The sequence below is a fragment of the Oryctolagus cuniculus genome, chromosome 17 (assembly GCF_964237555.1).
Source record: "Oryctolagus cuniculus chromosome 17, mOryCun1.1, whole genome shotgun sequence".
Taxonomy (NCBI): domain Eukaryota; kingdom Metazoa; phylum Chordata; class Mammalia; order Lagomorpha; family Leporidae; genus Oryctolagus; species Oryctolagus cuniculus.
Window position 1 is genome coordinate 32,571,944 of NC_091448.1, and position 14,072 is coordinate 32,586,015.

General features: G+C 48.8%; 1 protein-coding gene across 2 annotated transcripts in view; it reads left to right on the forward strand.

Annotated features, from left to right (window-relative positions):
- Positions 1-13,814, forward strand: part of SCPEP1 (serine carboxypeptidase 1) — a 29,472-nt gene extending 15,658 nt beyond the window's left edge. For both annotated transcript variants that reach the window (XM_008271257.4, XM_051825481.2), the window contains 7 exons: positions 2,042-2,079; positions 2,949-3,077; positions 3,694-3,787; positions 5,118-5,231; positions 7,256-7,393; positions 8,395-8,558; positions 13,048-13,814. In XM_008271257.4, coding sequence (XP_008269479.2) covers positions 2,042-2,079; positions 2,949-3,077; positions 3,694-3,787; positions 5,118-5,231; positions 7,256-7,393; positions 8,395-8,558; positions 13,048-13,110 — 740 coding nt within the window. In that variant the 3' untranslated portion in view covers positions 13,111-13,814. The remainder of the gene's footprint in view (positions 1-2,041; positions 2,080-2,948; positions 3,078-3,693; positions 3,788-5,117; positions 5,232-7,255; positions 7,394-8,394; positions 8,559-13,047) is intronic.
- Positions 13,815-14,072: the final 258 nt, after the last annotated feature.

Genomic DNA, 14,072 nt, shown 5'->3' on the forward strand with positions numbered 1-14,072 from the left:
AGGCCGGAACCTATGCTTTTTTCCTTGTCACAGCCCATTTCCTTTTGTGCGTCTGCCTGTCCAGATCTCAACCCAGCCTTCCAGATCTAGTGGAAGCATCATGCCTCGTCCCAGAGGTGTTCCCTTATGAGGGCGTAGAACTGTTGATGTCCATGAGCAGCTGTTCACTGCTTGCTAAATGATAAGCACTGTGCTAGATTTTAGGCGTAGGTACAGATACACTCCTTATCTTCAAGAAGGTTGTGACCTGCACTGTCACCAGCCACATGTGACTATTTTAATATGGTAGCCCCGAGCCACATGTGTCTAGGTAAATTTATAGTAATTAAAATTTTAAAACGGTAGAATTTCAGTTTCTCAAGGGCGCCATCCATGCTGCATGTGCTGAGTAGAGACTTCAAGAGACTCAGTAGTGGCTGCTAGCTGCTTGGGCCATACCAACTGGAGCATTTCCACTGTTCCAGAAAGGTCTGTTGGACAGTGCTGGTCTACATCAGAGGCTGGCACGTTGCCACCCACAGGTCAAGAATGTCCTGCCACCTGCTTTGGTAATTAAAGTTCTTTATTGAAACCTAGCCACACCCATCATTTACATATTATCTGTGGCTGTTTGGAGGTGGCAAGCTAAGAGCTGAATAGTTGTAACAGACTGGCAGGCCCACAAAGCCAAAGTTACTTACTGTATAGAAAATGATGGCCAATCCCTGGTGTAGAGCAAGCAGAGCATGGGAAGCACTGACAAACTATGAACAGTTCAGTAGTTCAAGAAACTAAGGCCCAGGCATGAGGGTAAGCTGGAGAGCTGACCAGGAGGTAGGTCACGAAGGCTGGCGTGCCTGCACACCTCAGGAACACCAATCCAGTGAGGTGCTGTGCATAGGGCTCCCTGGTCTCCCAAGTTCTGGAAGTGCTCAGCACTGGCTCCACCTCTTCCCGATTCCCAGGCACAGTAAAGGCTCCGGGAAGCCCCATAGTAAAGGAATGTGCTGCGTTTTGTGTAACTCCAAAGCTGTTTTCTCAGGGAATCATTTCTGTTGTCTGAGAACCTAAATTAAAATGCTGCAGAACTGTGGTTACTGGAAGCCTACTTTGAGATACTAGGTCTCGGGAAGCCATTGAGGCCTTTCACACAGAGGCATGACAGTGCAACGTGCTCTAGAAAGTGAGCCCCTGATGCTTTCTATCGGCCGTCTCTCACTGGTGCCTCTCTTCTCGTGATGCAGTAGTTGTGAACATGTCCACACCAGTCCCACTGTCCTCTTTGACAGTAGGCATTATCCTACTCTATCTCATCTTCTCAAGCTTTTGTTTTATGTGTTATTTTCACTTTTTTATTTGAAAGATAGTAAACTTCCCAAACACCTGCAGTATCCAGAGCTGGGCCAGGCCAAAGCCAGGAGCTGGGAACTCCGTGCTGGTCTTCCAGATAGGTGCCAGAGATCCAAGTTCTTGAGCCATCACGTGCTGCCTCTTAGGGTGCACGTTAGCAAGAAGTTGGAAGCGGAGCTAGGACTTGAACTAGGCATTTCCGTGTGGCATGTAGGCATCCCAACAGCATCTTAACTGGCTATGCCAAACGCCTACCTCTTCTCAAACCCTTAATAAATTCTCAATGTTTGTGGAATAGAACTGAATCATTTGGCAGTACAGCCACCAACACTTGGCTCACAAACTCATTGGTCTCCTGGCAGAAGCTGATGTCGCCAAGTTGGAGGTGCAAACAGGATGCGGAGTGGAAACATGAGGGTGGGGACATACCTAAAGCTTTCAAAAAGCCTAGAAGTCTGAAGATCAGGGCCTCCCCAGACACACCCAGCCCCTGCCTGGCGGATACCATTGCATCACTTGCTGGGCCAGAATCAGGCCAGGTTGATGTGCCATTAGTCCTCCTGTGTGGGCAGTGGTGAGTTATGGAGGCTCAAACCCACGGCCACGTAGTTTCTGGCTTGGTTCTCTTTCTGCTTTGGAGGGAAGCCGGTTGGGTTTTTCTTTGGAAAGTTAAAGCCATGACACATAATTGGTACACATGTGGTTTTTTTAGATTCGGTGCTCTCCTGGGGACCTTACCTGTACAGCATGGTAAGTAGATGGGTCCTCTCCTCTGCACTGTCCATCACAAATGACCCAGCCCGCCTCCTCTGGCTCTGTCCCCAGCAAGAAGGAAATTCATTGAGTTTGCAGAGGCTCTTAGTCCACGTCACGTTGGAGACCCTAAGAAACAGCTGGCTTTGGGGACAAATTTTAAGCAAATCAATGCACTTACACCATTTTTAATTTTTCCCTTATTATTATAAATATTTTCAAATATGCAGTAAAGTTGAAAGGTGGCTGTGAGCACCCACATACCCACCATCTTGACCCAGTTAACATTTCACTGTATTTCTTTTATCAATACATACAAAGAATCTTCAAAGAGGTCATAAAATGCATGTTATGAAATCCATGCATGGATTTAAAAAAATTTTTGCACCAAAATAAACATCTTTTAATCTCATTTTTTTCCCATAAACTCTATGAAGTACCCTCATGTGAGACTTATAATGATGCATTTTGTGTGTCCGTGTGAGAGAAACAGAGAGACAGAAACTCAGAGAGAGAACTCTCATCCACGGTTTTACTCCCCAAATGCCCACAGCAGCTGGGGCTGGGCCAGGACAGAAGTCAGCTATGCAGTTCCAGTCTCCCACATGGGTGGCAGGAACTCAACCACCTGATCCTTCATTGCTGCCTCCCAGGGGCTGCATTCATGTGAATTTATTCACAAAGCTGGAGTCAGGAGCCAGCCAGGTATTGAACCCAGGCACTCTGACGTGGAACAAGGCAGTCTTAATCACAAAGCTAAATCTCTGCTCCTGGGTGAGTTCCCCTTTCTCCTTCCTCCTGCTCTTTCTCCTACCAGTCTTACCTTCCCAAGTCAAGTGGGCCTTTCTGTGTTGGTTTGCATCTAGTCTCTCCTGGACGACCAAGGTCTGGCGGAGGTATCTCATGTTGCTGAGCAAGTCCTGGATGCCGTCAACAAGGGGCTCTACAAGGAAGCCACTCAGCTGTGGGAGAAAGCAGAAATGGTCATTGAGAAGGTAAACGGGGACACACCGGGTCCTTTTCCGTGGGTTCAGGGCCAGTGGCTGGTGTAGTCAGAATTGGGGTCTATCCTGAGTCTTCCCATGAGTCTGGAAATGACTGCATCTTGCAGGATGAATCTTGTGGGTGAGAGCAGTAATGTCGTGGCCCTTTACAGGGTCAGAACGGCGCCCAGGCCCGTAAGACTAGCTTGTTCTTGACTGAATGTCTGGATTCCATAAGAAAGGCTGTGTCTAGCAGAGGCGAGTGTCAAATTTGGAGACATCAGTTGCCTTCTTAAGATCCTTTCCATACAACATTCTTATTTCAGTGATCCAGAAGGGAAGGGTGCACTGGCCATGGACTTGGGTGTGTGGGATCGTCCTCAGCTCTGTGCCCCATGATAGTTAGCACCTGGCCCTTGGTGAGCTCTGCTCCCATGGGCGTGCACCACTTAGAGTAGAAGGGACTGATGCAGACGGCTCTTGGGCTTTCAGAGCTGCATTTCCTTGTGGTCCAAGCAAATTTACAAAGTGGAAGCTGTCCTTGGATAAGACAGCCAGGTGCTTGCCAGTATCACAGCACTGGTGATGGAATGATAAAGCAGCAGGAACGTGCACTCCTGTATTTCAGAACACGGACGGGGTGAACTTCTACAACATCTTAACCAAAGACACTCCCATGTCTTCCATGGAATCCAGCCTGGAATTCATGCGGAGCCACTTGGGTGAGTGAGCCTCGTCGTCGTTATCCTGTACCTGCCTCTATGTGAGAAGAAACCCACTGTTCAAAGCTTCATTGGGATCTAATTAATAAGTCACAAAATGCAGCCATTTTCATTGCGTTGATTCAGCGGTTTTGAGTGTATCCACAGAGTCGTGTAATCATCACCACAATCAACTTTTAGGACTTTCCATCACTCCAAAAAAGACCCCACGTTTGCTGTCAGCTCTCCCCCTGGCAAACCCGAACTGCTTTCTCTGTCACTAGGTTTGCCCTTTCTGCACATTTTATGTAAATGAAGCTATTACAGTAGTCTTCTGTACTTGGTTCCTGTCGGCATGATGATTTTGAAGTTCAGAAACCAACACTTGCGCACTGAATTGCAGAGTCTTTGTCATCAAAGCTGACTGTAGTGGTGTTGCGGCTTTACTCGGAATGCACGGTGCCTGGCTCCTCCCTCCGGGAAAGGCGTGTGATGGTTGCCCCACATTCCACTTTCCAGCTGATTTTCTTTTTCTTTTTAAAGCTGATTGATTGATTGATTGATTTTTATTTGAAAGGGAGACACAGAGATCTTCCATCCATGGTTCACTCCTCAAATGCCCACAGTAGCCGGGTCTGAGCCTGGAACTCCATCCAGGTCTCCCCTCTGGGTGGCAGGAACCTAACTACTTAGGCCATCACCTGCTGCTTCCTGGAGGAGGAGTGGAGCCAGGACTTGAACCCAGGCACTCGAGTGTGGGATGCAGGTGTCCCATGGCTTCTTAACAGCTGTGCCCCTTGCCCACCCCACAGCTGATTTTCTTTGGACATTCTAGATCATCTAGTGGCCCCCAAGTACATAGAATGCAGCCATCCACTAACCAGCCTCTCCATTTCCAACACAGGCCTGACTTTCTTCTTCCACCTGGGGTGAATCAAGGTGATGCTTTCGCTTTTTCAACCAGAATCCTCTGTTTACTCCATAGCACCCCCAGCTGCGTGGAAAAGATGCTCCGCTGGGGCTGGTGTTGTGGCACAGTAGATTAAGCCACTGCTGTGACACTGGCATCCCATATTCTAGTGCTAGATGGAGTCCCGGATGTTCTGTTTCCAGTCCAGCTCCCTGCTAACACTCCTGGGAAAGCAGCAGAAGATAGCCCAAGTACTTGGGCCCCTGCCACCTAGCTCTAGTCCTAGTAGCCATTTGGGGAGTGAGCCAGCAAATGGAAGATTCTCTCTCTCTTTCTGTCTTTCAAATAAATGAAAAAATAAATCTTTTTAAGATGCCTCATTAGTCCCACTTTCAGTCCTTCAGCTCACCACGTCCAGTTTTTCTTTTGTTTTCTTTCCAGTTCGTCTGTGTCAGCGTCACGTGAGACACCTACATGGAGATTCCTTGAGTCAGCTCATGAATGGTCCCATCAGAAAGAAACTCAAAATTATTCCTGAGGATTTCTCCTGGGGAGGTATTTGTGTGACCCAAATAAGTTCCTCTTGCAGAGTTGGAGGAAGAAGAGAGATGCAAATTCAGAGGCCTGAATTTGTAGGATGGGTTTTCATGGTGGGGATGGTATGTGGGTAAAATAGTATCCCTAGCCACATTGCAAGGATGAGTAAGCAGATACCGAGACAGCAATGGGCCCAAATTGGTTCAAGGTTGCTAGGGTAGTGAGTGGGGAAAGAAATGACACACGACTGGTTATGAGTCAGTAATTGTTGGAGCCCGCTTTGGCACATAGGGATTCCCATACTCTTCTCATTACCTTTCTATCAGTTTGACATTTTCCATAATAAAAGTTACATTACGAAAGCCATGCCCAAGGCCACAGCTGGCTGCAGGTGAGATTTCCAGCCAACTCCCTTGCAGGATACCAGACTGGCCTGTGTACCCGGACAGGTTTTGAGCAGTTCTCTCGTGCTGGCCTCTCCAGAAACCCTGAGGCTGGGTGTGGTGGGGCATCTGCTACATTGTGCTCTGAGGGCCAAGGTGAGGAAATACTGGAGTTACTAGAGGCCAAGGCCAGGTGGAAACGCTGGATAAGTTCCTAATTCATCCTATAGAGAGACATTATGCAAGCAGAAATTCCAAGCTTCTGGAGGGAAAACCTCCAAAGGAGGGTTTTGTTTTGTTTGTGTCCAAGGTAACCAAGAGCTGTGGAGTTGGGTGGGGCCCTTTCTAGGGTGACCCCTTGGCAGCTGCTGAGTAGTGAAGACTTGGTTCTGGTCTTTCCTTCTTAGGGGAGATGGGCCATCCTGTCTGCACTTGCAGTCACCAGAGGGCTGATCTTACACCTGGCCTCCTCATTTCCCCTCACTTCTTGGAGTTTTTTAGAAATGAAGAAAAGTTAATTAGATTGAATCAAAGGAATATGGTGTCAGGAGCTTCAAAGGGCAGGTTTGCTTGGGGGCTGCCATGCACTGAGCCACGTGTGGACGCACAGGAGGCCAGGGGGAGATCTACCTTTTCAGCTCACCTCTCTCCTGCCTGGTAGTTAGGATGATCTTTTCCAATCCTACCTTCTTTGGTCCAGGGACCCTCCCTGCCCAGTGTGGATGGATGGGCATGGTGATTACATTTTTGGAGGTAACTGCTGATTGATGAAACTCATTTGGCTCCAGATCTATCTTTGTACAATCAAGAAAGAACAAACTGTCCTTGACCAGTACCCTTGGGCTCCTGAGTTTATAACAAAGCATACATGTGTGGAGTCACCTAAGTCTTGGTTTGCACCCTGGCTGTGTTTGTTCCTTAGCCTCTCTAGGCTTTATTTAACTGTTGTACAAATTAAGACTTGGAATATCCCAGGGTCGTGATGAAGAGCAAATGGGACATTGCATATAAAATGCAGACTTAGCACAGAGATTGGCAATCAAGTCAAGAGTGTGGCTGCAGTTGTTACTGTCATTCAGGATGATGATGCTAATGAGGATGAGGAGGATGGTGGTGGTGGTGGTCAGGAATCCAGCATGATGGCTGTGCTGATGGCTTCCTCTTTTGCCTGGGACTGGCTGCTGTTTCGGCTTTCCCAAGGGGCAACTTTGGATTGGTTTGGGTCTCATTTGTTTTATTATAAGGTGATTCTCCTTGACCAGAACTTGAAAGTTGGCCCTGGTGTTGCTCAGCCCAAGAAGAAACTAATGCTGGCCCAAAATACATTTTATTCCCTGAGTAGACCGGCCTGGAGAGTGTTTTCTGGGCCTCTGCCTCCCCGTTTCCTTGGACAATAGCCTTCTCCAGGTTTCAGGTCCTTGTTAGAAATGGCATCTGCCGTCCTCACAAGTGCACCATTGAATGGGCCACGTGCACCATTTGTGCCTCCCTTCCACCCAGCTTGCTCACGGCACAGGTTTCTGCCCTGGCTGGGGAAGCCCCTGTGCATCGAGGCTGTCTTAGGTCCTGCACCAGGGTTACTGTTAGGTGTTGGAGCCTGGGATACTTCATGTTCTGGCATATCTCAAGCTGCAGCTTCATCTCCTTCCTCTCGTGCAGCCCAATCTTCCAACGTCTTCATGAACATGGAGGGGGACTTCATGAAGCCGGTCATCAGCATTGTGGATGAGCTGCTGGAAGCCGGGGTCAATGTGACCGTGTATAATGGCCAGCTCGACCTCATCGTGGACACCATGGGTAGGAAGTGACCTGGTGGCACATGTGCAGGCAGTTTCATGGGGTGAGCTGGAAGGGAACTGGCCTCAGACATATCAGTCTCGAGGCTGTGAGATGTGTCAGGAAGAAGGTCATTTCCTGTTACATCCATTCAGCCTTGACCTTTATTCTTCAAAGAAGTCGGGGAGGAAGCTGCATGCAGCTGTGACCCCTCAGAGAAGCCTGGGCTCTTCCAGGTTTTGAGGTCCAGAGGTATGATTAAAGGGAAGACCACACCTGCCCCACTGAAAAAACAGAGACACTTTCCTGGCTATTGAGCGAGTGCACCTTGATTGAGGGAGACCGTGTTGCTGTGCAGTGTTGCAGTAAATGTGGCAAAACACTGCAGACTGCAAACTAAACCTCACCCCTCTAGCCCCAGGGGCCTAGGGGAAATGGTCTCTGTGGATTCCTGACTGCCTGCTGCCTGTTGCCGGCCTGCCACGTGCTTGCTTTTGATTCCAGTGGGGCCGGCAGAGGCTTGGGCACAGGTTCTCAGAGCCGTCAGGCACATCAAGGCGCGTGGTCTTGATGCTGGCAGTATTGGCTGTTCTTGGGACTTGTGATCCAGGGCACTAAGGATGGTCGAAAGCATCTGCATTTTTTCCACAGCCTGCCCAGGTGTCATTCATGTCCTGGCTCATTGCTGAGATGTCTTGCTCTTCCTGCCAGCCCTGTCAGCTCCAGAGGTCCCTGGGTCCCTTCCTCATGAGCAGATAGTGGTAGGAAGGTCAGGCAAAAATAGCTCCACAGCTGTTAGATTTCTGAACGCCAGCCTCAGCCTCACCAGGGACCTGTTGGAAATGCAGCTGCGCAGGCCCCACCACAACCACTGAGTCAGACTCTGCATTTTATCCAGTTCCCTGTGCATTGTATGCACCTCATTGTCTGGCAAACACCAAACTATAGGACCTAGATTTTTTTCCCTTCGTAATTCACCAGCTGTTAATATGGGGTCCTTTTCTTTGTCTCTTGACAAACAGGTCAGGAGGCCTGGGTGCGGAAGCTGGAGTGGCCAGAACTGCCCAAATTCAATCAGCTGAGGTGGAAGGCCCTGTACAGCGACCCCAAATCCTCTGAAACATCTGCTTTTGTCAAGTCCTACAAGAACCTGGCTTTCTACTGGATTCTAAGAGCTGGCCACATGGTGAGAAAGAAAGTGTCAGGTTTTGTCCCAAGCTTAAAATCATCCCAAGAGGCAAGCAGTGGGCAGTTTATTATGTGTGTGCCCACTGTCCGGCATGGTCTCATTAAAAATCCTTCAGGCGTGGGAGTGTTCTGAGTTCTTTAACAAAATTCTGCTTACAGGGTGAGAATCCGGAATCTGAAAATTCAAAATGCCAGATGCTCTAAAGCCTGAAATTTCTTGACCACAGACGTGATGCCACAGTGGGAATTCCACACCTGACCTTATGTGACAGGTTTCAGTCAGAATGCAGGCACACAAAAGGCATTGTAGAAAACTCCTTTTAGGCTATGTGTATGACATAGGTGAGCACCTTGGTTAGATGTGGGTCCCGTTGCCAAGACTTTCATTATGTGTAATGCAGATATCCCCCAATCTGGGAAAATCTGAAACATTTCTGGTCCTGAACATTTTGGATAAGGAATACTTCATCTAGATAGTGCCTGATTCCTTTGGGATTGAATAAAAACCCTCATTTTAAAAAGCAAACCCTCCAGAGACAGTTAAACTGGGCTATCTATCCTTTACACTTTAGCTTATGTGAATTAATCAGTTACTTTCCTTTTAACCATCTGTCCTGAAGGAACAGTTTGTCTTGGGGCAAGGAAAGGGGAGAAATTTTCTGTCCTTGATCATTTTCAGGCAGTGGAAATCAAAGTTGGATGCTCTGAAAAGCCGAGTCACAGAGCAGGGCACAAGGCAAGGGGTGTCTCCAGGCACTGGGGGCTTCAGGATTTCTTTGGGTGCAGAGATGGGCCAGGAGGCCACCTCCCTCTGCATGGTTACAGGCTGATGAGTAGCTTTCCTTGGGCTAAGGGAGATGAAGGGGACCTCAGTCTTGCTCCCTTCCCCACCCCACACTCACACCTGCAAAGGAGAAGGTAACATGGGAGCTGGCAGAAAGGCCCAGATGCTCCCTTCACTGTTACACCTGGACTGGCCACTTGTGTACATATTCTCTCTTCTTTTTTAAAGTTCATTTGTATTTACTTAGGAGGTGGAGACACAGAGAGCAAGAGAGACAGACAGAGCTCCCGTCCTCTGGTTTACTCTCTCAATGCCTGTAATGGTTCCTGGCCAGGGGCCCAGATTGAGAGCCAGGGACTCGATTCAGATCTCCCACATGGGTGCATGGGACTCAGCTACTTGAGCTATCAGCTGTTGCCTACCAGAATGTGCGTTAGCAGGAAGCTGGAAGCAGGAGCAGAGCTAGGACTTAGGCCCTTCAATATGAGAGTGGTGTTTGCTACATCAGATGCCCATCTAGCAGGGTCCCAGGATTTCTGTCTCCTGTATGCTGTGAGGTTCCTACCTTCTGGCCTCCGCTCCCGAGCCCTGTATGCCCAAGGACATAATGTCCATCTAGAAGGGACTGAGGAGCAGAAACTAGGCTCTGACATGTGGCTGGGGAACAGGGCTTACAGCTGTGTTTGCACAGTGAGCACAACTGTGTTTACTTGTTTGGCAGAGGAGATGCAAATAGAGGTTATGGGGGCACCACAGGGCCTGCTCCAAGCCACTTCTTAGGGACACAGTGCTTCTCAGCCAAAGTTGATTTTGTCCCAGGGGACTTGAATGTCTGCAGATACTTGCATACTTGCTTGTCACAGCTTGAGGAAGGAGAGGTGGTGCCACTGGCATGTACGGGTAGAGGCCAGGGATCCTGGTGAACATCCTAGAGTGCACGGCGAAGAACTGTGCAGCGCAGAATATCAGCAGTGTCAGCCTCGGAAACACTGATAAGAGAGGAGAGCAGAGGCTTGGCCTCACAGTGTTTCCTAGACCATGGATAACTCGTGATTAACCTCTCTGATCCTTCAGCTCTTCTTAAGATTCCCCAGAAGTGAAGATGCCGCAAGCCTAATTACCCTTTGAGCAAATGTCCGAGTGTCCCTAAGTGCTCCACGCTGTGTGGTGCTGGGCACTGGGAGCGTGAAGGGGAACAGTGCACAGTCCCTCTCCTCAAAGGCCCACTGTCCGGAGCGGGGGCAGGGAACATCAGCCTGTGGGCAGTGTAAGACCCATGGAATCTTTGGCTTGACCCTCTCCAGGCAACCACTGGCAGGACTTGAAATTCAATAACTCTATAGCAAACTAATTTTTAAATTGATAATTCTGTGTAGTTGACAAATGAAGTTATAAACATCCAAGTGGCCATTGGTGGAGAAAAGGTTCCCCATCCCTGGTCTAGACAGACTGACTCTTAGTTCCTTGAAGGAAGCAATGCCCAGGTGGGAGCTGGCCCAGGGAAGTAAGGCAGCCCAAGCTTGTAGGTACAGAAGACAAGGCCCTGTGTGATGAGCAGGAGTGAGTTAGGTAAAGAGGACAGGTGTGGGAGCAAGGGGAGCAGTGAGTTCAGGGGTCACAGGAGCCTGCAGCCATTGAGGCCATGGGAGGGGGGAGGAGGATTGAGGGTTTAGACAGGAGGTGCCATGGAGCAGCTGTAAGCAAAGGAGTGAAATTATTACATTTGTCTGAGAAATAACATTCCAGAGGCAGAGGACATGGAGAAAGATGGGCTGGGGCCAGCACTGTGGTGTAGTGAGTAAAGCCGCTGCCTGCAGTGCCAGTATCCCATATGGGCACCAGTTCGAGTCCTGGCTGCTCCACTTCCAATCCAGTTCTCTGCTGTGGCCTGGAAAAGCAGTAGAAGATGACCCAAGTCCTTGGGCCCCTGCACCCACGTGGGAGACCAGATGTGGGATGCAGGTATCCTAAGTGACAGCAGCCCCTACATGGTATCTTTAGTGATAGTGCCAAGGGTTTTTGGTGAAATGGGAGGCTCAGGAGGTGGGAATGGAGAGGTTAAAGATAATGAGTGAGGGGCAGGTGTTTGTCACAGTGAGTAAGATGCCCCTTGGGGAATCTGTGTCCTGAGTCCGGAGCACCTGGGTTCAAAGTCCAGCTCTGTTCTCCATTCCAGCATTCTACTAAAGCACACTCTGGGAGATAGCAGGCAATAGTGCAAGTTCTTGGGTCCCTGCCACCCACGTAAAAGACCTGTATTGAGTTCCTGGTCCCTGGCTTCATCCTGGTCCAGCCCTGTCTATTTATCGACTTTTGGGCAGTGAACCAGCAGACAGATCTCTGTTTCTCTGCCTTTCAGATAAAATGAAAATAAGTCACTGAATTTTTAAAAAAGATTTATTTGTTTATTGGAAAGGCAGCATGATAGAGATCTTCCATCTGCTGGTTTACTTCCTAAATGGCCACAATGTCCAGGCCAAAGCCAGGAGCCTGGAACTCCATTCGGGTCTCCAACTTGGGCCATTTTCCACTGCCTTTCCAGGTGCATTAGCCCGAGGCTGGATTGGAAGAACAGCCAGGACTCAGACCGGTGCCCACAGGGGATGCTAGCATCGCATGTGGCAGCTTAACCCACTGCGCCACAACACAGTCTTGAAATATTATACTGTATTTCAGAAATAATGTACAATTATAGCCTGTTAATGTAAATATATATATTATATATATATAAAATAAAATGAATGAGCAGTGAAAAGAAGCAGATGACAGCCTCCTTTAGGGTGTGGAAGAAAGACGTACACCCTTTGAAGAAAGTCTGCCAGGAGAACGAGCAAGCAGCAGGCCATGGGGTTAGAGATATGTGCTTTATAGTTCTGCATATCTGAACCTTCAGTACTGACCAGGAAGGAGCTGGTTGGAAGCAAAGCACCAGGCTGATGGGAGAGCACAGGCCAAACTAACCCCACGCTCCTCTGCTCACCCAGGCGCCGCAGTTCCGGCCCATTGCCTCTTGTTAAATACAGAACAACAGATCAGTTGGGGGGAAGCCTTAAAATAGCCACTTCCCCTTTAGTTGATTAGATGTCATCTTCGAGTGGCCCACTGCTGCACTTGTGCCTCCTGGGGACTCTGGCTTGGCCTCAGAGTCCAGGATCCCAGTGCACCTCAGAACGTGGAACTGGGAGGTTGCAGACTTGGGACACCATCTACCTTACCCTCTTTTTGTCAAGGAGAAACTGAGGCCTGTGGCTTTCCCTCTTGATGATGTTCAGGAAGAGTTTCTAAAGAATTTATTTCAGGGCAGGCATTTGGTACAGTGGTTAAGACACAACTTGAGATGTCCACATCCTGTAAGCGAGTGCCTGGTTTGAGTCTTGGCTTCTCTATTTCCAATCCAGCTTCCTGCCTAATGTACATCCTGGGGGACAGTGGATGATGGCTCAAGAGACCTCCCAAAAGGGTAGCAAGGGCCCAAGTACTGGGGCCATCACCCACTGCCTTCCCAGGTGCATTAGCAGGGATCTGGGTTGGAAGCAGGGAAGCCATGGCTCGACCTGCCACTCTGATACGGGATGCCGCGTTATCACAGTCATTTAACTTGCTGCGCCACAACACCGCCCCGTAGGAACAAGGTTTCAGGATGTCACTCCTGACTGCAGTCCCAGGGATGTCACAGGAGACTAACAGATGTGCTTGCTTCCAGGTTCCCTCTGACCAAGGGGACATGGCTCTGAAGATGATGAAGTTGGTGACTCAGCAAGAATAGGACTGACGGCTGGAGATGAGCTGGGTTGATCTCAGTTCAGGAGCTGAGCCCGCGACCCTGGAGCAGTGGGAGTCAGCCATGTTCCTTCAGCTTGACCTAGGCTGTGCTTGGGAAGTTTCCCCCAGCCTCAGCAGAGGATAAAGTGTTGCCCCAGGACAAGCTGGAAATCAGTTCTGCTTAAGAAAACTGAAGTTCTTGCAAAATGGGCTTGTTTTTATCAAAATGAAGGATTATAACAGATTAACTTTTCCTTATTACAAAAGCAAATGATGTGATTTGTACAAACAGTGGGAAATTAAGGTAAACAAAGAACAAAATAAACACTCGTGTGCAGGGACAAGCACTGTTACCAATATGGTAGAAACCATGGCAGGTCCTTTTTTGCTATGTAGACGTATATATTTTTTACAAAGATTGAATCGTCATATCCTGTATGCTATTGTGCTGTCTGCTTTGTTCACACATCACTGTGCCCAGGCGCCTTTCGTGGCAGTAAGTGTTCTGAGACAGCTGAGTGGCTGCTGAGTGCTCGGTTTCATGGTTGTGCATGTTTGTTTACTGCAGCCCCAGCTGTTTCCCACAAGTAATTTCTGGTTCATCCCAACCGTAAACAGTGCTCTGATTCATTCTGATGGTTACGTGTGTCTGCACATTCCTGTTATTCCCCGACAGTAAACTCATAAATGTATAATTGTTTAGGCAAAGGATTTTACAATTATTTATTTATGTATTTTCATTTTTTATTTGAAAGGCAAAGAGAAGGAGAGAAAGGTCTTCCCTCCACCACTTCACTCCTCAAGGCCAGAGCTGAGAGTCCAGAACTCCATCTGGGTCTCCCTCAGGGGTGGCAGGGACCCAGTCACCTGTCGCCTCCCAGCATGCACACTATCCAGGAGCTGGAATTGGAGGCAGAGGTGGGAGTCAAACTCAGGTGGTCTAATGTGAGATGCAGACCTCCCAAG